Raw genomic sequence first — 21,380 nt, 5'->3', positions numbered from 1 at the left:
AGCCCAGTGGTTCAAACGGAGGTCCTTGGAGAGCCCTCAGGACCACAGCCAAATCCCAAGGCGCCACAGGTGGAACAAAGGGCGGCTGAATGCGGAGAACACCTTGCATAAAGGTGCGCACAACCGGGATTGTAGCAATCCTACGGTGAAACCAGACAGACAGGGCCGAAACCTGTACCTTCAAAGAAGCAAGGCGAAGCCCATGATCTAGTCCCGCTTGCAGGAAGGCGAGAATCCGAGACAGACGAAACTCCCGCGGTGCATAACCTCTCGGTCGACACCACTGGAAGAACGTATGCCACACGCTATGGTATATCCTCGCGGAAGACGGTTTCCGAGCTCGTAACATGGTACGCACCACAGAGCTGGAAAACCCCCGGGACCTCAGCATGGCCGTCTCAACAGCCACGCCGTCAAAGACAGCAGAGTCAGGTCCGGGTGAAGGCAAGGACCCTGAGACAGAAGGTCCGGTCGTAGCGGCAACCGCAGAGGACTGTCCACGGACAGACCCTGAAGGTCTGAGAACCAGTGCCGTCTGGGCCACGCGGGAGCTATCAACAGGAGCGTCCCTCCTTCCTGTTTGAATTTCCGGATTACCCGTGGAAGAAGGGAGACCGGAGGGAACAGGTATGCGAACCGGAACATCCACCGGACGGACAGAGCATCCACCAGAGACGCCCCTTCGTCTCTTGTGCGAGACCCGTACACCGGCAACTTGTTGTTGTGCCGGGACGCCATGAGGTCGATTTCTGGAAGACCCCACCTGTCCACCAGTAGTTGAAAAACGTCCGGGTGCAGGGACCATCCCCCGGATGAACGTCCTGGCGACTTAGAAAGTCCGCCTCCCAATTTAGCACTCCGGGATGAAGACCGCTGATATGGCCGGAAGATTGCGCTCCGCCCAAACCAGGATCCGAGAGACCACTACGAGAGCCGCCCGACTGCGAGTTCCTCCTTGCCTGTTTATGTAGGCCACGGTGGTAGCGTTGTCCGACTGGACCTGCACCGGGTGACCCTGGAGAAACCGCTGTGCCTGCTGGAGAGCATTGAAGACCGCACGGAGTTCCAAGATATTGATTGGAAGCTCCGCTTCTGTCGGCGTCCACCTGCCCTGGAACAAGTGTGGACCCGAAACTGCTCCCCAGCCCCGAAGACTGGCGTCCGTTGTCAACAGGACCCAATTTGGAACCCAGAACGGACGTCCCTTGTTGAGGTGGGTCGTCTGTAACCACCACGCAAGGGACAGGCGAACCTCCGGGGTGAGTACAATCGTCTGGGACTTCAGAGACTGAGGCAGCCCGTTCCACTTGGACAGGATCAGGTGCTGCAGAGGTCTGGAGTGAAACTGGGCGTATTCCACCATGTCGAACACAGACACCATGGAGCCCAGTAACCTCATCGCCGAGTGTAAGGACACCCGGCGGCTGTGCAGACAACTGCGCACCCTTGACTGTAAAGCAGAGATCTTGTCCTCCGTCACGAAGATCCTTTGCTGTCCCGAGTCCAATAAGGCTCCAAGATGCAGAATCCTCCGAGACGGGATTAGAGTGGACTTCTGCCAGTTGATTAGCCAGCCGTGCCGTTGCAGCAGTGCAATGGTCAGGTCCAAGTGGCGTAACAGGAGCTCTGGAGATCCTGCCACCAATAACAGGTCGTCCAAATACGGCAACATGCGGACTCCCTGCAGCCGCAGAGAAGCCGCCATGACCGCCATCACCTTGGTGAAAACACGTGGTGCTGTCACCAGGCCAAAAGGTAACGCCCGAAACTGGAAGTGGTCGCCGCGGATTGCAAACCTGAGGAACTGTTGATGGCGCAAAAGAATAGGGACATGCAGGTAAGCGTCCTGTATGTCCAATGACACCATGTAGTCCCCAGGTTCCAGCGCCAGAATGATGGACCGTAGGGTCTCCATCCGAAACTTCGGGACCCGCAAAGACTTGTTGAGTGCTTTGAGGTTGAGAATCGGACGATATGACCCATTGGGTTTCTGTACCAAAAATAGATTTGAATAGAAACCCTGGCCCCTCTGGGAGAATGGAACAGGCACTATAACTCCAGCCTGGAGCATAGTGTGCAATACTTTCCGCAGCTCCGTAGCCTTGTTCCGGTCTGATGGCAGACCCGTGGTGAAGAATCGAGCCGGGGGTCTGTGCCGGAAGGAGAGGGCGTATCCGTGGGAAACCACCTCCAGAACCCAAGTGTCTGTCGTAGTGGTCGACCAACACTGGGCGAACTGTAGCAGGCGGCCTCCCACCCTGGGATCCCCCAAAGGGAGGCCCGGACCGTCAGGCCGCAGGCTTGTCATCTGGCTTGGGGGCCGGACGTCTGATACTCCATGCCTGCTTCCGGGGCTTGGCCGATTTCTTAGGACCAGCCTGTCGAGGAAACGACTGTGGTTTGGGCCTGCCCTGGGCCCTAGATGACCGAAAGAACGATGGTCCAGAACCAGAAGGAGCAGCGGCCGATGGGAGACAAGCCGATTTGGCTGCCGCCAGCGTGGCGACAATCTTATCCAGATCCGGACCGAAGAGAACTTCTCCGGTAAACGGCAACGCCTCCAGACCCTTTTTGGAATCTGCGTCCGCCTTCCAGGATCGCAACCACAAGGTGCGACGAGCAGCTACCGCTGCTGAAGAAATCCTAGACACCAGAGTACTAATGTCTAGGGCTGCCTCGTTGATGTAGGTGGCCGAATCACGGAGATTGCCAATCAACTCCGCCTGTTCGGCCGGACAGTCGGAATCAAAAGAAGCCTCTAATGAATCCGCCCAGCGCTCCATCGCTCTGGCAACCGAGCAAATGGCCATAGCCGGCCGTGCTGCCCCCCCCCCCTGCAAGGGAATAAGCGGACTTCAGGCAGATTTCCACCTTGCGGTCCGTAGCGTCCTTAAGGGAGGACATGGATGGCATCGGCAATGTGGCACTACGGACAAGACGGGTCACGTGAGAATCCACCTGTGGAGGGGATTCCCACTTTGCAAAATAATTATCCGCGAATTGATAAGCCACCGCCAGGCGTTTCTGCAGCTGGTATCTTTTGCCAGGCTGTTTCCACGCCTCCTCTAAATGGTCCACCAACTGACCCGAAAGAGGAAAGACTGTGGCATCGCCCTTCACATCTTTGAAAAAGGCATACTTAGATTTAGCCGCTGGGGGAACTTCGTCCTCAATCACCAAGGCTGTGCGGACCGCCCGAATAAGTCCAGGAATATATACTTTGGACTTAGCATCAGCGTCCTTAGTATGGAGAGGTTCCTGATCGTAAGGATCCAGAATCTCCCCATCATCAGACGTCCCCTCGTCATCCTCATAAGGAGCCGACAGAGACGCCACCGGCCGTTTATGCGGCCGCATCACAGACTCCCCTTGCAACACATCCGACAAGTGCTGTACAGAACTCGTCAGGGAGTTAACCCACGCTGGCTCCTGAGAAACCGGGAGCGGGGAAATAGAGAGACTGTGGGGTACCACCAATTGTCGTGGGAAACCCTGCATGGGTGACGATACCACTGACTGCTGGGATAAACCCATCGGTGTAAATGCGGGCTGCGGAGCTAACTGGCCCACTAAGGCTGTAAGCGCCTGAGCGAAACAAGCCCAGGGCGGCTCCTGTACCGGTGCTGTAACCGTAAGAGGCCGCGCCATGGACAAACACTGCCGGCAAAGGCCCTCCGCGCTACCCTCCCCCTCCGCTAACGGTACTTTACACGTAGTACACTGTAGCCGGAGGGAAAAATCACTTTCGGACATGATGGCACCACGTATGTGACCTCTCTCACCAATTATAACTTAAATAGGCGAGAGACCACCCTGCAGCACCGCACCGCAAGGGCTTAGCAGAAAGAACAGGGACAGTAATAAAGCTGACAGTTTAGAGAAAAGTTACAGGCAGCAGCGCTAGCACAGTCACATACAATGCAAAGAAAATCAATTCCTGCACTAACAGCGCTGATCACTCAACTACACAGACACAGGGCCTGGTAGGACACAGCGCTGCATACACAGACCTGACCACAGCGGAGGAGAGGTATGCGGGGGGACCCAGACCACGATGCTTCCGTCCAGCGCTTCCAGCAGCGTTCACCATGCGTTCTGGAGAAGATGGCCGCCGAGGAGCAGAGAGGAGGCTGGCCTGGGGGAGGAGCGCTGCCACAGGACAAGTCGGCAGCATACAGAGAGGGCTGTGTGCAGCGGGGGAGGCGCCGGCTGTGAGACAGGGAAGGCGCGCTCCCCTGGCATGCATTTAACCCCTGGGACGCCGCAGCGCTACCGCGCTGCTGCGTTCCGCTGTCCCAGGGGGTAGTGGAAAGCGCAGGTTGGTCGCCTGGCTCCACGCTGCAGCCAGTCCCCAGGGAGCCCCCTGCCTGGGGACTTAGGACCATGTGACCAGCGGGGACCCACCGCGGGACCCCGCTGCTTACCTTTGTCCCCCTTGGATCCGGCCATGGTCCGGAACATCTGGGGTCACCGCTAGCTGTGACCCCAGATGCTCACCAGCATCCCCGGATCGGTACCGGCGTTCTGGTACCGGCGGGGGTGTAGGGAAGACAGCATGGACGTCAGGACTGACTGTCCATGCTGTACATCCAGACGTGCAGCCACAGCTGCACTGAAGAATGCTTCAGGGACTCTTCTAGCCCCTACTCCGACAGGTGCACCCGACGCCGGCCGGGCACCAAACTAAACTGGGGTGCCTTGGCTCGGGGGCGGGGTATAGGAGGGGGACCCTAGTGCATCCTGGGAGGCTGGAAAGCTTAACTCTATGGTGCCCAGCGACTGACGTCACACCTATACCCCAAGGTATCCTGTGGATACCCTATGGACCCTGAAGTAGAAATCTTGTGGGACAGCCTTCCAAGAAAAATGGAAACTGTTACAAGCTGCAAAAGGGGGACCAACTCCATATTAAAGTATATGCATTTGAATACAATGTCATTACAGTCCCTGTTGGTGTAATGGTCAGGTATGCAAAACAAAAAGTGTGTTGTGCAATAAGTATTTTCAATTGGCGGTTTACTGTCTGGCGGTTTTGACACATGGATTTTAAATATCACTAGTAATTATGGCTTAATTAGGCTTGTTTAGCACTAATCACAGTTGCCGTTTGAAATCCATCAACAGCTTTGAAAAACCAACATAGCAAATCTACCCTTAAGTGCCGTCCCTGTGGGTGGGGACGGCACCGGACATGCTGCTTTAGGGAAATGCCGCTATAAGGGCAGGGAGCATTTTGCAACTTTTAAATAACAAGGAAACGCCCCGGTTCCCCAGTTGGCCACACCACCTTTTCAGGAGCATCCCTGCTCTGCTCCCAGTTTGGCGTGAACACTAACCAATCCCATTGTGACACCATTCCTACGTGCCTAGTACACTATAGACAACTTTGTATGCGGCTACAATGCAAACAAGATGTTAAATGACTGGGGAAGAAAAGGAAAATCAGGGAACAGTTGTGTCACACACCAACTTGGACTACCTCTTATAGCGTTCCCGCTAGGCTGTTTTAGCAGCCCGATATATCCGTAAGTGCCGGGCACGCCCTCAAGAGTGATGAAAAGAGGGAGCGTATTAAAGACAGGTCCCCTTATTTCGGGCTCGCTCTTTCTACGGTCTGGAGCCTTGCCCGGCGCTGGACCTAGAATGAACACTATCTTAGGCTCAATATATTAGCTGTATAATCCAGCAGTCATGTGTGTGGTTTAGAAATTATATAATTTGAGAAATGACAGCTGAGACAAAAACATGTTTTTTAAAAAAATTTGTCTGTTCGTTCCAGCATCACGCAAAAACTACGGGATGAATTTGAATAACGTTTTCAATATTGTATAGCTTAATCACCTAGAAACTGAGGTATGCATTCTCGCAATGTGACATCAGGGAGAGGAGCAATAAAGGGAAAACCAGACACTTGGCGAGTGCAGGCTCCTCAAGCCAAAATGTAATCCCTAATTTTTTATTTTAATTGTAATTTTTTATTTTATTCTATACTAGCATTTACCAGTAGCTTTGCTCGCATGGATGGGTTATTACTCAGTGGAACTAATTTTACAAAGACAGTAGTGGCATCTAATATTTTGATGATTATTTTATATTGTAGACATTGATCAAAAAAATGTCTTTGTAAACAATATTTGCAGCGTAACCTACAGTAACACTGAAAGGTTGCAAGTAACATGAGCAGCGACTTTATGATATGTAGCATTTGTCTTGGTGCGTCATCTACTGGATTGACATGTATACAGCAACTTCAGGAGTCAAGATAAGCTGCCTGATTAGTGCTTAATATATAGTTGGATTTTGCTGCGAAATAGATCTTGAGATACACACATACAAACACACATATTATAAAGGGCACATCTAAAAAAAAAACGGATTTCTCCATAGAGAATTCCGGAGGAGGGGGGCATGGTGTTTAAGGGGCTACACCTCAAAAGCTGTTAGAGGTACGGATCTGAAATTTGGCATGGCCGGGTAGAACTGTCACTGAGTGCTGCATGCCAAATTTCAGGACAAAAACTTTTTTTTTTAATGAGGATTTGGGAGTAATCTAAAGCTCCAACTGTCACTTTTTCTGACACGCTCAGTTAGGACCACTTGTCTGCTGTAGTCTATGGGGTTTTTTTGGGAAGGCAACACTCAGGGTAGGGGTGGAATTTAGACTTGGGGTTTGTTTTATTAGGTAGCTATTGTGCCAGGGTACGTGCTTTTGGGGTTCAGGTAAATTAGAAAGTTACAGTTTTTAAACTATTACCTCAAGAACGCGCCATTGTAGAGATAGGCCTTTTCAACTTGTTGTGCAGCTGCAGGAGCCTCCAGCAGGTGTAATAACTGTGGCTTCACTTGGGTGCACAAATATGGCCGTCGTTTGCGGGCTTTAGCGGTGGTGGGCTCAGGGAAAAGAAGCTGGTTTTAGCTGCAGTAGGAGCCTGCGGAAAGGCACGGGGGGGTAGCGGGAGCTAGCGGCGGCCAGAACCCGGGGACAGTAGCGGGATTTAGCAGGCTCGGATCTGGTACTCATGATACCTGCTTCTGTGTTTAATTAAAAAAATAAATTTGTGGCCCCGCCCCCCAGAAAACAACCAGCACCGGGCTTTGGAGCCCCAGTACTGGTTGTGCTAAATACAGGGGACAAACGACATAGGGGTCCACCATATGAAGCACAACCAGCACTGGGCTTTTCAGAACCTGTCCTGGTTGCCAAAATACGGGGGACAAATGACGCAGGGGTCCTCCGTATTTAGCACAACCAGCACAGGGCTCTGAGGTGGTCCTGGTTCTGGAAATACAGGGGGGAAAAAATCCATAGAGGCCCCCCCGTATTTACCAGAAACAGCACCGGACCTCCTTCTAGCAGGGGGGGGGGGTGATGCCACAGCCAGGGGAGCCCTTCCACCGGGCCCCACAGCTTCACCCCTGACCGTTAGTCAGCCCAGGCCGGGGATCCCTGGGGAGTTGGGGACCCCTCCAATAAAGGGGTCCCCCCTCTCCAGGGCACCCCAGGCTGATAGCACGGGGCTATCCCCAGCACCCCTGGGCGGTGGGTGCTGGGTTGATTTGTGCTGTGTATGAATATATAAATATTGTCTATTGCAGTAGTACTACAGGTCACAGCAGGCACTTAGAGAACCACAAGTACCAGCAGGCGGGGCACTAAGGGCCTGCTGGTACCTATAGTACCCCTGCAAAAGAAATATTAAAATAAAACAGACACCCACCATTTTTTTTAAATATTTTATTTTGCGGGACCTTAACCTGGGGGGCGGCAGCCTTAAGCTCCCACATGCCTACAGTCGTCTCGCACTCTGCACCTCCCAAACCAACTTCCTGTGTGCTATCCCCTCTTCCACCTGCGTTAGTGTACCATTTTGTTGCCCTTCCCCCCAGCAGGTGGCCCGGTTTGCAAATTTTCAGATCATGTCTAAGCAGCCTTAATGGGAGATATATATATATATATATATATATATATAGATATATACACACACATATACATATATGTGTGTGTATTACTGTATGCATACATATATAACTGTTTGCGTTCGGAGTGTGAATATACTGTAATTTATATATAACATATGGTCATTTTGGACTTGAGGAGCCTGTGAAATTCCAATTAAAAAAAAAAAAGTTTGGTCTCCATAGTTCAAAAACAGTCCCCTAAAAGTATATTTGTCCCCCAAAAATTATATTTATATACATAGAATAATTTTTGGCTAGAGGAGCCTGCACGCGCAAAGTGTCAAGCGCCTGGTTTTTCCTTTATTGCTCCTCTCCCTGATGTCACATTGAGATAATACATACCTCTGCTTCTTTCTAGGTGACTAAACTATACAATATTAAAAACACAATCCTAATTCATCCCGTAGTTTTTGCGCAATGCCAGAACGAACAGACAAAAATTCTGAAACAAAAACAAAAAATTTCTCCATAGTTCATACACAGTCCCAAGGAGTACATTTCTCCAAAAACATTTATATGTACAGACACAACCATTACAATTTTATTATAAGTATAGATTGTTACCATATGTGTTTTTATATCAAAGGTGTTTTTTGTTTTTACGAGCTTGTTGGAAACACCAGAGTCCTGTCTTATTCGAGCGCTGTCATTTTCTAGAACGTAAAATATCTGGTAATTGCTACTATGCCTTTGGTGGAGTCGCTCCATGCATGGATAGGTGTATGAGGACAGATCTGTAACTCATACTCTGCAGGGCAAACCAATTCTTTCCAGAAGGTTTGTGCCCCGCAGACACCGGGTGCTTTTGCCCAAATGCATGTGACGTCTTAGAGATCACTTTCATCTAAAATATACCAAAACGTTTTAAAGGGGTAGAAGTGAAAGGTCCACATACTTCCCATGTCCACTATAGTGAGTAATTAATGTTCCTTATCTGCACCTCTGTAATAATGAAAGCACCATCAGCAAGACTGAAAACATTTTTATGTGCAGGTGCATAGTTGCAACATTATTTATATTGTACACACATTACATAGCACTATACAGAGAATATTCACATATCTCATATATGAAATAAGAACGTAAGGTACATTTACTATTGAAATGGTCCCAATGAGATTATCACCTTCTGGCGTTTAACAACGTGGAAGGAACATTATTTGCACATTAGGAGCCTAATTCGGATTGCATGTAAAGCGCTCGCAATTCCAGCAGCTTTACACATTTGGAAATAAATGTGAATTTCCGCCTGTATTCAGGGACGGCTGCCTCTATACAACTGTACTATATTATATTTAAACACATACAGTGGGGCAAAAAAGTATTTGGAAAGCCACCGATTGTGCAAGTTGTTGCACTTTAAAAGATGAGAGAGGTCTGTAATTTCCATCATAGGTACACTTTAACTGTGAGAGACAGAATCAGAACAAAAAATTCCGGAAATCACATTGTATGATTTTTAAACAATTTATTTGTATATTCTTGCGGAAAATAAATATTTGGACACCTACCAACCAGCAAGAATTCTGGCTTTCACAGACCTGTTACTTCTTCTTTAGGAAGCTCATCTATCCTCCACTCTTTACCTGTATTAATGGCACCTGTACTGGTTAACTGTATAAAAGACACCTGTCCACACCTTCAAACAGTCAGACTGCAACCTCTCCACCATGGCCAAGACGAGAGAACTAAGGACACCAGGGACAAAATTGTAGACCTGCACAAGGCTGGGATGAGCTACTCGACAATAGGCAAGCAGCTTGGTGAGAAGAGATCAACTGTTGGCGCAATTATTAAAAAATGGAAGAAATACAAGATCACTGACAATCTCCCTCGACCAGGGGCTCCATGCAAGATCTCACCTCGTGGGGTATCAATGATCTTGAGAACGGTGAGGGATCAGCCCAGAACTACACGGGGGGACCTGGTCAATGACCTCAAGACAGCTGGGACCACAGTCACAAAGGTAACCATTGTAACACTACGTCATCATGGATTCAAATCCTGCAGCGCCCCAAAGGTCCCCCTGCTTAAGCCAGCACATGTCCAGGTCCGTCTAAAGTTTGCCCGTGACCATCGGGATAATCCAGAGGAGGATTGGGAGAATGTCATGTGGTCAGATGAGACCAAAATAGAACTTTTTGGTATAAACTCCACACGCCGTGTTTGGAGGGAGAAGAATGATGAGTGTCATCCCTAAAACACCATACCCACTGTGAAGCATGGGGGTGGAAACCATGCTTTGGGGATGCTTTTCTGCAAAGGTGACAGGACGACTGATCCGTATTACAGAGAGGATGAATGGGGACATGTATCGTGACATTTTGGGGAAAAACCTCCTTCCCTCAGTAAGAGCATTGAAGATGAAACGTGGCTGGATCTTCCAGCATGACAATGACCCCAAACACACCGCCCGGGCAACTAAGGAGTGGCTCCATAATAAGCATTTCAAGGTCCTGGATTGGCCTAGCCAGTCTCCAGACCTCAACCCAATAGAAAATCTGTGGTGGGAGTTTAAAGCCCATGTTGCCCGGTGACAGCCCCAAAACATGCCACATCTAGAGAAGATCTGCATTGAAGAGTGGGCCAAAATACCTGCTGCAGTGTGTGCAAACCTGGTCAAGAACTACAGGAAATGTTTGACCTCTGTAATTGCCAACCGAGGTTACTTTACAAAGTATTGAGTTTAACTTTTTGATTGTCCAAATATTTTTTTTCCCGTAAGAATATACAAATAAATTGTTTAAAAATCATACAATGTGATTTCCGGAATTTTTTGTTCTGATTCTCTCTCACACTTGAAGTGTACCTATGATGGAAATTACAGACCTCTCTCATCTTTTAAAGTGCAACAACGTGCACAATCGGTAGCTGTCCAAATACTTTTTTGCCCCACTGTATGCATATACAATATATATATTACACACACATATATATATATATATATATATATATATATATATCACACACACACACACACACACACACACATACATACATACATACATACATACGCTCAACAGCCATCACCATCAGCACTAATTGCAGAGATGCAACAGAGATCCTTATGACTCGGAATCTTCCGTAGATATCCTTAGTTGTATATGCAAGCCGTGACATATGTGCAATTTGTTAAAAATCATGAGATGTGTACACGGACAGAATTGCGTGCAACTAAAAAAACAGACCTTAGATGGCTACCTAACATTCAGAGATCATCCAAAACGCGGTACATATCTTTTTGCTGAGGGAATGGTCCTGCTAATACGATCGAGTAAGTTCAGTAGTGTTGCAGGTATACTCTAAGAGACTTTTTGTTCCAGATTACTTACCTTTGGATATACATAAACTGTTACTTCCTACCATTATCAGCGGTGTTCTCAGTCACTCTAATTTGGATACTTTTTCAAACCGATTTATGCTATGTGGGAGATCAAGATATACTGTATATACACCGATCAGCCATAACATTAAAACTACCTGCCTAATATTGTCGACACATGATTTTTTTTAGGGTTAGACACTTATCCCAACGGTTAGGCATTAGAAGGGACAGTTAGGGTCAGGCACCTACCCCGAAGGTAAGGGTTAGGCACCAGGAGGGACGGTTAGGGTGAAGAGTGTCGACCATTTTCGTGTCGACCATATACATGTCGACCTTTTGACCCTGTCGACCTTACATGTCGGCCTTTTATAAGTCAACCTATTGCCTGTCTATCTATACATTGTCTACCTATTTACTATAGATCTTTCAATCCACATCCGGGTTCCTGCTAGGCTGTTTTAGCAGGGCGCTGCGCCCTCCCTGAATTCAGAGATGCAGCTCACGGATAGATGTCCTAACATTTTCCTTTAGAATATACTGGTATAATTCAGAATTCATTGTCCCATCAGTGATCACAAGTCCTCCTGGGCCAGATGCAGCAAAACAGGCCCAAACCATGATACCACCACCACCACCACAGTGTATCACAGATGGTATGAGGTTTTTATGCTGGAATGCAGTATTCTCCTTTCTCCAAACAGAACGCGTCTCATTTAATCAAAAAAGCTCTATTTTGGACTTCATTGTTCCAATAGTGTTTTTGCTTGTCCAGGTGATATTTAGCAATCTGCAGATGGGCAGCAATGTTCTTTTAGGAGAGCAGTGGCTTTCCCCTTGCAATCCTGCCATGCACAACATTGTTGTTCAGTGTCCTCCTGATGGTGGACTCATGAACATTAACATTAGCTAATGTGAGAAAGGCCTTCAATAGCTTAGAGGTTACCTTAGGTTCCTTTGTGAGCTTGCGAACTATTAAACGCCTTGCTCTTGGCATGATCTTAGTTGGTCGACCACTCTAGGGAGGGTAATAATGGTTAGGAATTTATTCCATTTGTACACAATCTTTCTGACTTTTGATTGGTGGAGTCCAAACTCTTCAGAGATGGTTTTGTAACCTTTTCCAGCCTGATGAGCATCAACAACTCTTCTTCCGAGGTCCTCAGAAATCTCCTTTGTTCGTGGCATGATACACTTCCACAAACATGTGTTGTGAGCATCAGACTTTGATAGTTGCCTGTTCTTTTAAAGAGACAGGTTGTCCACTCACACCAGATTATAATCCCACAGATTGAAAATACCTGACTAATATCACCTTCGTAATATCTGCTAAGCCGAAAGCTGCATACACACGTAACGATTTTGTTAGTGAACGATTTTTCCTTTGACGATTTCTTGAAGTGTAACGAATAATTTTTTGAAAGATTTTTTCAACAATGAACGAAAAATGTCCCTTCCTTTAATGAAAATCGTTCAGTTGGTCAGTCAGAAATTAACTACAAACGGGAACGCGCATGAACGATAATCGTTCATCGTTATAACTCAGAAACTGAATGATTTTTTCAACGATTAAACGATAACGACGTCGTTATAGTTAAATCGTTCAAAAAATCGTTACGTGTGTATGCACCTTAAAGGTTTACATACTTTTGCCACTCACATATGTAATATTGGTCCATGTTCCGCCAAAAAAATGAGGTCTAATTTTTCTCTCATTTGTTTGATTTACTTCTCCTTATCTACTTTTAGGACTTGTGTGAAAGGTAGTTTTAGGTCAATTTTCAGCAGAAAAATAGAAAATTCTGAAGGGTTCACAAACTTTTAAGCGCCACTGTAAGTGTAGTCATATTTGTAATTATGATTGTTTTATGTATATTTTGGAACATTGTTTTATTTTTTGCAGTTTTAATATTATAGTTTATCATTTTTAATGTGCCTGGTGTGGTTTTCTGCCGGTTGAACTGGATTACAGTGGCCCCTGAGAAGGCGTCACATTGCTATTTCTTTACTAGCACTTGAATAAGTGTTTCACAGTTTGCAGAGAATATTTAGTCATTCACATCAGTCTTAAATCTATATTTCCTACCTCATATACACACTAAGGTTATTTTTTTTTATTTAGTTTTTCTGGTCAGTAGCCAATTAACCTACCAGGATGTTTATGAAGAGTTGGAAAAAACGGAAGATCTGAAGGAAACCACACAAACATGAGAAGACAGTACAAACCCCACACAGATAGAGTCTTGGTCAGAAATTGAAACTCATGACCTCAGCGGTGAGTGATGCTAACCACTACACCAAACGTGCTGCCTAAATAGTGGGTTTAAATACTTTTAAATAAGCTATTTACACTGGCCGATACAAAAGCTTTAAATAGTAATTAGGAAGTGCCCAACAATCGTGAGTTAGTAACAGACTGATAATGCAATGAATTACTTCACGCTGTACAGTATTCAAAGACGTTCAGGGCCAGACATCTCAGGGGAATCTGTATGAAAATACAGACAGTCGAGATCCTGGTGGTCAGAATCCCGATGCCGGGATCCCGACAGGGTTAACATACCAACACTTGTAGGTCGGTATGCTAACCCTCCCCCTTTGGTGCCTAACCCTAACCTCTCTCCTTAGTGCCTGAACCTAACCTCCCCCTCCCTGCATCCTAAACCTAACCCTCCCCCTAGTGCCCAACCCTAATTCCTAAACCTAACCCTCCGCCCAACCCAGCTACTTATCTTCGGCATCCCGACAGTCGGGATACTGACACTGGCAATGTAAGCGTCGGCATCCCGACCACCAGAATGCTGAACGCATACCATCTCAGGGATCAGGAGACCAATGAACCTAAAATTACTGCTGGCACCTAACTACAGAATCATTCCCATTTTCTCAGGATCCTGAACGTTACATACACCAAATACATTCTACTGCTCTGTATCTCCACAACACTATAAACACAGCGGTCCCCAAACTTTCCTGAAGCACGGTGCCCTAGAGCAGTGTTTCCCAAACTCATTCCTCAGGGAGCACCGACAGTGCATGTTTTCCAGATCTCCTCACAGAATCACAAGTGAAATAATTAGCAGCACCTATGGATCTTTTCAAATGGGTCAGCCAGTAACGAATACACCTGTGCACCAACTAGGAAACCTGGAAACCATGCACTGTTAGTGCTCAAGTATGAGTTTGGGAAGCACTGCCCTATAGTACTAGCATGTATTTTATGGCACCCCCTAGGCCAAAAGTTACTTATTGAGAAATTTACTAAAAATTATTAATTTAAGTAGATAGTGCTTTCCTGTCATTTAGAGAAGGGCAAAGCAAGACACTGAACTGAGTGGAGTCACGTGACTTAGCTCAGTGGAGTGGCTCGAGACAGTGTCCTGGCACACAGTTTTTTTGGACTGCATTGCAGAGAGAGAATGCCGGCAGTGCCCATACTCGGGCACTAACTGTATGTCACCCATCACTTCAGTGCGCACACCCTCAGGAGGTGAGAGAGCACTCACCATGTCCCAGCAGCAGCCCACCCACTCACCCCAGCAAGGTGCCAGACTTAGGTGACAACGGGTCAGGGTGCTGTGTCCCCACTGTCCGGGAGTCACCAGTGATCGGGGGAGGCTCAGGCGTGCTGGCCACTGGCCAGTGCCTAAAGGGCAGTGGAGCTGGGAGCCCAGGCAGCCGAGGAGCAACAAGCTCAGAGTGGAGGTACCTGCTGTAAGTAAGAGCAAAGCAACACACCACTCACACGTCACTCACTGCTCGTCCCTGAGTTAGTGTTACAGCAGTTTTGTGTTTGACTTTGAGCAGCTCAGCATCGCAGCACCAGCATGTTCCTCTGGGGGAGACTGACAGAGAGGCTGCTGACTGGGGGCCTGATTCAGAGCTGGACGCTCTAAAAGAGCGCCCGCTCTGAATCAGGGTGTGTTTTTTTTTATAGCGAGGTGGCCTCGTGGACGCTCGCATAGCTGTGGGTTACCACAAACAGCTTATGCGAGCATCCATGATGATGGTCGCGATGGTCAAGACCATCGGGCTTGCGACGAGACCCTTGCGGTAGGGTCTCGTCTGCCGCAAGCCCTGGAGTGATTTTGGCTCTATCAGAGCCAAAATCACTCCCACTGACATCACTAGTGATGTCAGTGGGTCCGGACCCAGACGGTAGGCGTTCCCATGGGAACGCCTCCATCTGGGCAGCCACGCCCCTGGCACGCCCACCAAAGGGGGCGTGCTGTCAATCACCATCGACAGCACGCCCCCTTTGGTGCGAGACTCATAACAACGGCTACCCCATCGTTATTCGGGTCTCGCGCATGCGCACGACAGAGGCGCCTCCATCGTGCGCATGCGCATTTGGGAAACATCGACCCGCTTGCGAGTGCTCGCAAGCGGGTCTGAATGAGACCCTGATTGTCATGTCTCGACACACCAAACTTTTAGCGACTCGAATCATTCTAACATTTAAAATATTCTAGTCAATGTGTCGAAACATTCACTCAGCAGCCATCTGTACTGTTATCCCTAAGGTGCATACACACACAATGATTTTTTGAACGATTATCGATAACTATATCGTTTACCATTCAATCGTTGAAAAAAGCGTTCACTTTCTGAGTTAAAACGATGAACGATTATCATTCACGCACGTTCACGTTTGTAGTTCAGTCAGACTGACCAACTGAACGATTTTCAGTAAGGAAATATGTAAAAATCTTTGTAATTCAAAAAAAATTGTTCATTACATTTAGTAAATGAAAGATTTTAGTAAACGATTTTTGTTCATTTATCCCTTGAAAAAGATTGTTCATTTACTAATTCGTTGTGTATGTATACAGCTTAATATTCAGTTATGTGTTGATGTACAGGTTGTTGGTTGGTTGGTTGGTTGTGCTTCCGTTTGTCCATATATTTTATGATTGGCAGCCACCAGCACTAGTTTTGCCTATCACATTGACCATAAATCTTTTCATTCGGTCCTGGACCACCAACCCATGGCACCTCTGCAAATGCCCCATGGTACCCAGTTTCATAGCCACTGCTTTAACATATAACTGTATCCTGCTGCATAAATGTCAAATTAAATGTAAGTTTGCTTCAAACTCCTGAAATTTTTGTGAACGTTTTTAAGCCCAACACGGCGCCTATTTTTGTTATGGCTGGGTTTGTCAAGGACTAAAAGAAACTGACTACAGAATCAAAAATGTTAGGCCACATAACCCCTGGGGTTTTACTATTAAAAAAATCAATGTAGACATTTACAATGCATCATTTGTAGTGGGAAACGCAAAAAAAAAAAAAGCCCCTTTAAACACAACGCAAACAAAGACGGCAGTGGGTACGGTAACACTACAAAGAATGGATTCGACTACAGACCTGTTTACATGCCGAGCCCTAACTACCCTTTTAATAAAAAGTTACATCAATTTGACAAACAATGTGGAAAATGATATTATGGGTTATGCTGTACAAATGCTTTTCACATCATGTTTTTAGAGCAGCGACAAAACACTTGGGGGAGACTTACTAAATAGCAGTTTTGTAGAAGGGTTTTCTCTCTTGCAATTTTTTACCCCGATGGTTCTAAAACCAGATTTACTAAAACCACCTTCCAAAACGCTGGTCAGATATTTGTTTTGTTATTTTATTGTTTTGGGGGTTTTTTTGTAAGTGTAATAGAAAGTATAAAATGTACCAATCTGCGGTTTGCTAAACTGCCAGAAACAAGAATTGGTCGTGTCAGGCGAGAGAACCTGCAGCACGAGGTGGCGCTATACTACGCATTATTTATTACGTAGACAAAAATTAAAAATTATCTCATGGGGGCAATATTATTTTGGCATTTTATAGAGGCAAAAGTAAATGTATAATTTTGATAGTAAATTTATTTAATAATGAAACTAATGCTGGTTACACCCTATGCGATATGTCGTTCAATCAGCAGACGAACGACATATCACCTAGTGCATCTGTTTGTGTGGACAATAGATATCGGCAGTGCTGCAGGGCAGAGATAGGTCTGAACGACGTCATTCACAGACATATCACATTGGCCCTGCAGTACTATCAATGCGGATATACCTTGCAGATATATATCGGCACGTCTGGCTGTGTGTACAGGCGACAAACGACCACCCGTACACTTGCTGCAGGGACCGCCGAACACTGACATCTCAACTGGGCAGGCAAATTTAAATGCCCACCATGTTAAGATGTCAGCGCAGACATATCAAGCGGCAGATTGGAAAGTGTGTATTAGCTGCAGATCCCTAGTTCTGCGGCCAAAACGCCCAGGTCTGAACCCAGCCTTAGGGGAAATAACGGATAATTAATGGGGGTATTCAAAATGTATTTATAATGTTAGCAACAATTATTTTATGACTCTGTAAATAGTGCCCACATCATCAAATAACTGTTGTCAAATACATTTTATTGCCCCTATTATCATTTAATTCATATTGCCCATATTTTTTATTAAACAATATTGCTCTGAAGAAGATTAGAATTGATTTTGTGCCCCTAAAATAATAATATTGACTTCATAAGGTAATAATGAATGATTTTTGACCTTCAATCAATAAATAATGATTGTGCTGAACTTTTAATAAGTGTATTGCTCCTCCTCATGGAGATAGCCGGTGAGAATCACCCTTCAAACCACTGAACAGTAAACCCAGCAGTTAGCAGTAGAAAAGTAATTTTTAGTAAATCTCATCCTAAGTCTATGGGATAAATTTACTACAGTGAGAGTTTTTAGAAGTGAACTTTAGAAGAGATGTTGCCCATAGCAACCAATCAGATTCTACTTAACATTTAACTAGCACCTTCTAGAACATAATAGCTAGAATGTGATTGGTTGCTATGGGCAACATCTTTTCTAAAACTCACTTCTAAAAACTCTCACTTTAGTAAATTAACCTCTAAGGGTGGGTACACACCCAAACGACCAGCAATCATGTCAATGTTCAAAGCGATTTGCCTTCACCCTGGACATCGCATGATTGCCGGTACACACTTTACTTAAAAGATTCAATGAACGAGGGAACAATTACTATCGTGTGATTGACTGTGCAGCACGGCCAATCACAGAATATTGCATGGGACCGTGGGAGTGCGCAAATCGGGCATACATACTGCACGATATGCCCAATTTTTCGTTCCAATTTAGCCAACTTGGGCCGATATCGTTCAGGTGTGTACCCAGCCTAGGAATTTAATAAAACCTTGAAAAAAACAAGGCAAATGAGCAATATCAGCATCAGTAGCGCAACTCTATGTTGTTGCATTAAGTAACTTTTCACTGTACGACCAGTAGCTAGTAAGATATTTATCGTATCGCTAACAGAATCAATTACAATTTTATTTCGTGACACTGACCCTTGCACACTGAGAGCATACAATGACACTTAAATTCCATCTTGTGCCCAATGCCCACAGCCACCTGTGCCCATTTCCTGCCCATAGAATGTATGCCCAGTCCACACCACTCGGCTCCTACACACATTGTTCACAAATCAACATAACCCAGCTCTGACCATAAAACACCCTACAAGCTGCCACCTGCTACAGCACACAGTCCGCAATCCAATGTGCCAATCTACAGGATGCTGCCTGCAGCGCCTCCCTCCCCCACCGTGTCCAGGTTCTACCCAGTCTGCAACCCCCCTGTGCCCAAGTCCTTCCCGCAGTCTGCTGCCCCATGTGCCCAGGTCCTGCCCAGTCTTCAGCTTTTTGTGCCCAACTCCTGCCCACAATCTGCAGCCCCCATGCCAAGCTCATGCCCGCAGTCTGCAACTCTCCTGTGCACATATCCTTCCCGCAGTCTGCAGCCCCCTGTGCCCAGGTGCTGCAGCTCTATTTGCGTAGGTCCTGCCCGCAGTATGCAGCTCCCCTGCGCACAGGTCCTGCCCGCAGTATGCAGCTCCCCTGCGCACAGGTCCTGCCCGCAGTATGCAGCTCCCCTGCGCACAGGTCCTGCCCGCAGTATGCAGCTCCCCTGCGCACAGGTCCTGCCCGCAGTATGCAGCTCCCCTGCGCACAGGTCCTGCCCGCAGTATGCAGCTCCCCTGCGCACAGGTCCTGCCCGCAGTATGCAGCTCCCCTGCGCACAGGTCCTGCCCGCAGTATGCAGCTCCCCTGCGCACAGGTCCTGCCCGCAGTATGCAGCTCCCCTGCGCACAGGTCCTGCCCGCAGTATGCAGCTCCCCTGCGCACAGGTCCTGCCCGCAGTATGCAGCTCCCCTGCGCACAGGTCCTGCCCGCAGTATGCAGCTCCCCTGCGCACAGGTCCTGCCCGCAGTATGCAGCTCCCCTGCGCACAGGTCCTGCCCGCAGTATGCAGCTCCCCTGCGCACAGGTCCTGCCCGCAGTATGCAGCTCCCCAGCGCACAGGTCCTGGCCGTAGTATGCAGCTCCCCTGCGCACAGATCCTGCCCGCAGTATGCAGCTCCCCTGCGCACAGGTCCTGCCCGCAGTATGCAGCTCCCCTGTGCACAGGTCCTGCCCGCAATCTGCAGCTTCTCTGTGCCCAGGTGCTGCCCAGTCTGCGGCTCTTTTTGCCTAGTACCTGCAGAGTCTTCAAGTCCCTCGTGTCCACCAACTGCCTTTAGTTCCCCATGCCCACCTTCTGCCTGCAGCACCCTGTGCCCACCTCCTTCCGCTACCCCATCCACAGCCCCCAGTTTCCAGGTCCTGACCACAGTCTGCAGCCTCCCATGCATGCCCTGCTCCTCTATCCCCCGTACTCAGCGCCGCCTCAAATTTAGCTGCCTTCCATGCACAGCTCCTGGCCCCCGTTTGCAGCTCCCTGTACCCCAAGCACCAGCCCACAGTCTACTGCCCCATATACTGTCCAGAGTCTGTTAAATCCTGTCCCCCCCCAGCTCCTGCTGCACCCTGTATCCTCCCCAGCTCCTGCCCCATGTACCAACTCCTGTCCAGTCTGCTGCCCCATGCACCCCCAGCTGCACCCTGTATCCTCCCCAGCTCCTGCCCCATGTACCAACTCCTGTCCAGTCTGCTGCCCCATGCACCCCCAGCTGCACCCTGTATCCTCCCCAGCTCCTGCCCCATGTACCAACTCCTGTCCAGTCTGCTGCCCCATGCACCCCCAGCTGCACCCTGTATCCTCCCCAGCTCCTGCCCCATGTACCAACTCCTGTCCAGTCTGCTGCCCCATGCACCCCCAGCTCCTGCTGCACCCTGTATCCCCCCCAGCTCCTGCCCCATGTACCAACTCCTGTCCAGTCTGCTGCCCCATGCACCCCCAGCTCCTGCTGCACCCTGTATCCCCCCCAGCTCCTGCCCCATGTACCAACTCCTGTCCAGTCTGCTGCCCCATGCACCCCCAGCTGCACCCTGTATCCCCCCCAGCTCCTGCCCCATGTACCAACTCCTGTCCAGTCTGCTGCCCCATGCACCCCCAGCTCCTGCCCAGAGTCTGCTAATTCCTGTGTCCCCAGCTCCTGCCCTCCGTGCCCACAGCCTCAATCCCCTGGTGCCCAGCTCCTGCCAGCTGTATACAGAAGCACAAATGTCACTCACACTCTGACGAGACGAACTGTCCCACAGCAGAGGAGCCACCACCTCCGCTCTCCACAAACTGCACCTCGGATACGATGATGTTGTCCTCGAGCACGGAGCCGCAGCCGGTGCACACGGCATCTCCTCGGGCCGCGTCGACATCTATGTCCGTGCAGCCGCAGCTCTTACACACCCGGCTGCTCATCGTACCGGCGGCCGCCTCTCAACACCACACGTGCGGCGGAGAGTCGGGGACCCCCAAGCTGGAGCAGCAGCCGGCTCAGTGACGGCCTACACACGGCCGGCCTGCATCTCGCGGGAACTCACACTCAGCTGGCGAACCTTCATTATGGACATTCACCACTAGATGTCGCCGTAACATCACTGAACGTCACGCCCTCTAGCGCTGCGGGTATAGTGTTACCAGGCGCTCAGAAACTGTCGCCACCTTCAGCGTTGGACGACATATTGCTGGTTTGCATATGTTGACAAATTATTTGTAACGCCACTTCCCCGTGGCTGTTAAATAAATAAATAAATAAATAAATACTCATACATACATACATAGTCATACATCATACAT

At 48.2% G+C, this 21,380-nt stretch overlaps 1 protein-coding gene across 1 annotated transcript in view; it reads right to left on the bottom strand.

Annotated features, from left to right (window-relative positions):
- The window catches only part of BRF1 (BRF1 general transcription factor IIIB subunit), a 328,507-nt gene extending 307,353 nt beyond the window's left edge, over positions 1-21,154 (bottom strand). The window contains exon 1 of the mRNA XM_088471247.1: positions 20,819-21,154. Coding sequence (XP_088327373.1) covers positions 20,819-21,002 — 184 coding nt within the window. The 5' untranslated portion in view covers positions 21,003-21,154. The remainder of the gene's footprint in view (positions 1-20,818) is intronic.
- Positions 21,155-21,380: the final 226 nt, after the last annotated feature.

The sequence above is a fragment of the Taudactylus pleione genome, unplaced genomic scaffold (genome assembly GCF_031769625.1).
Source record: "Taudactylus pleione unplaced genomic scaffold, aTauple2 ptg000113l, whole genome shotgun sequence".
Classification (NCBI taxonomy): Eukaryota; Metazoa; Chordata; class Amphibia; order Anura; family Myobatrachidae; genus Taudactylus; species Taudactylus pleione.
This window is presented reverse-complemented; position numbering and strand designations above follow the sequence as displayed.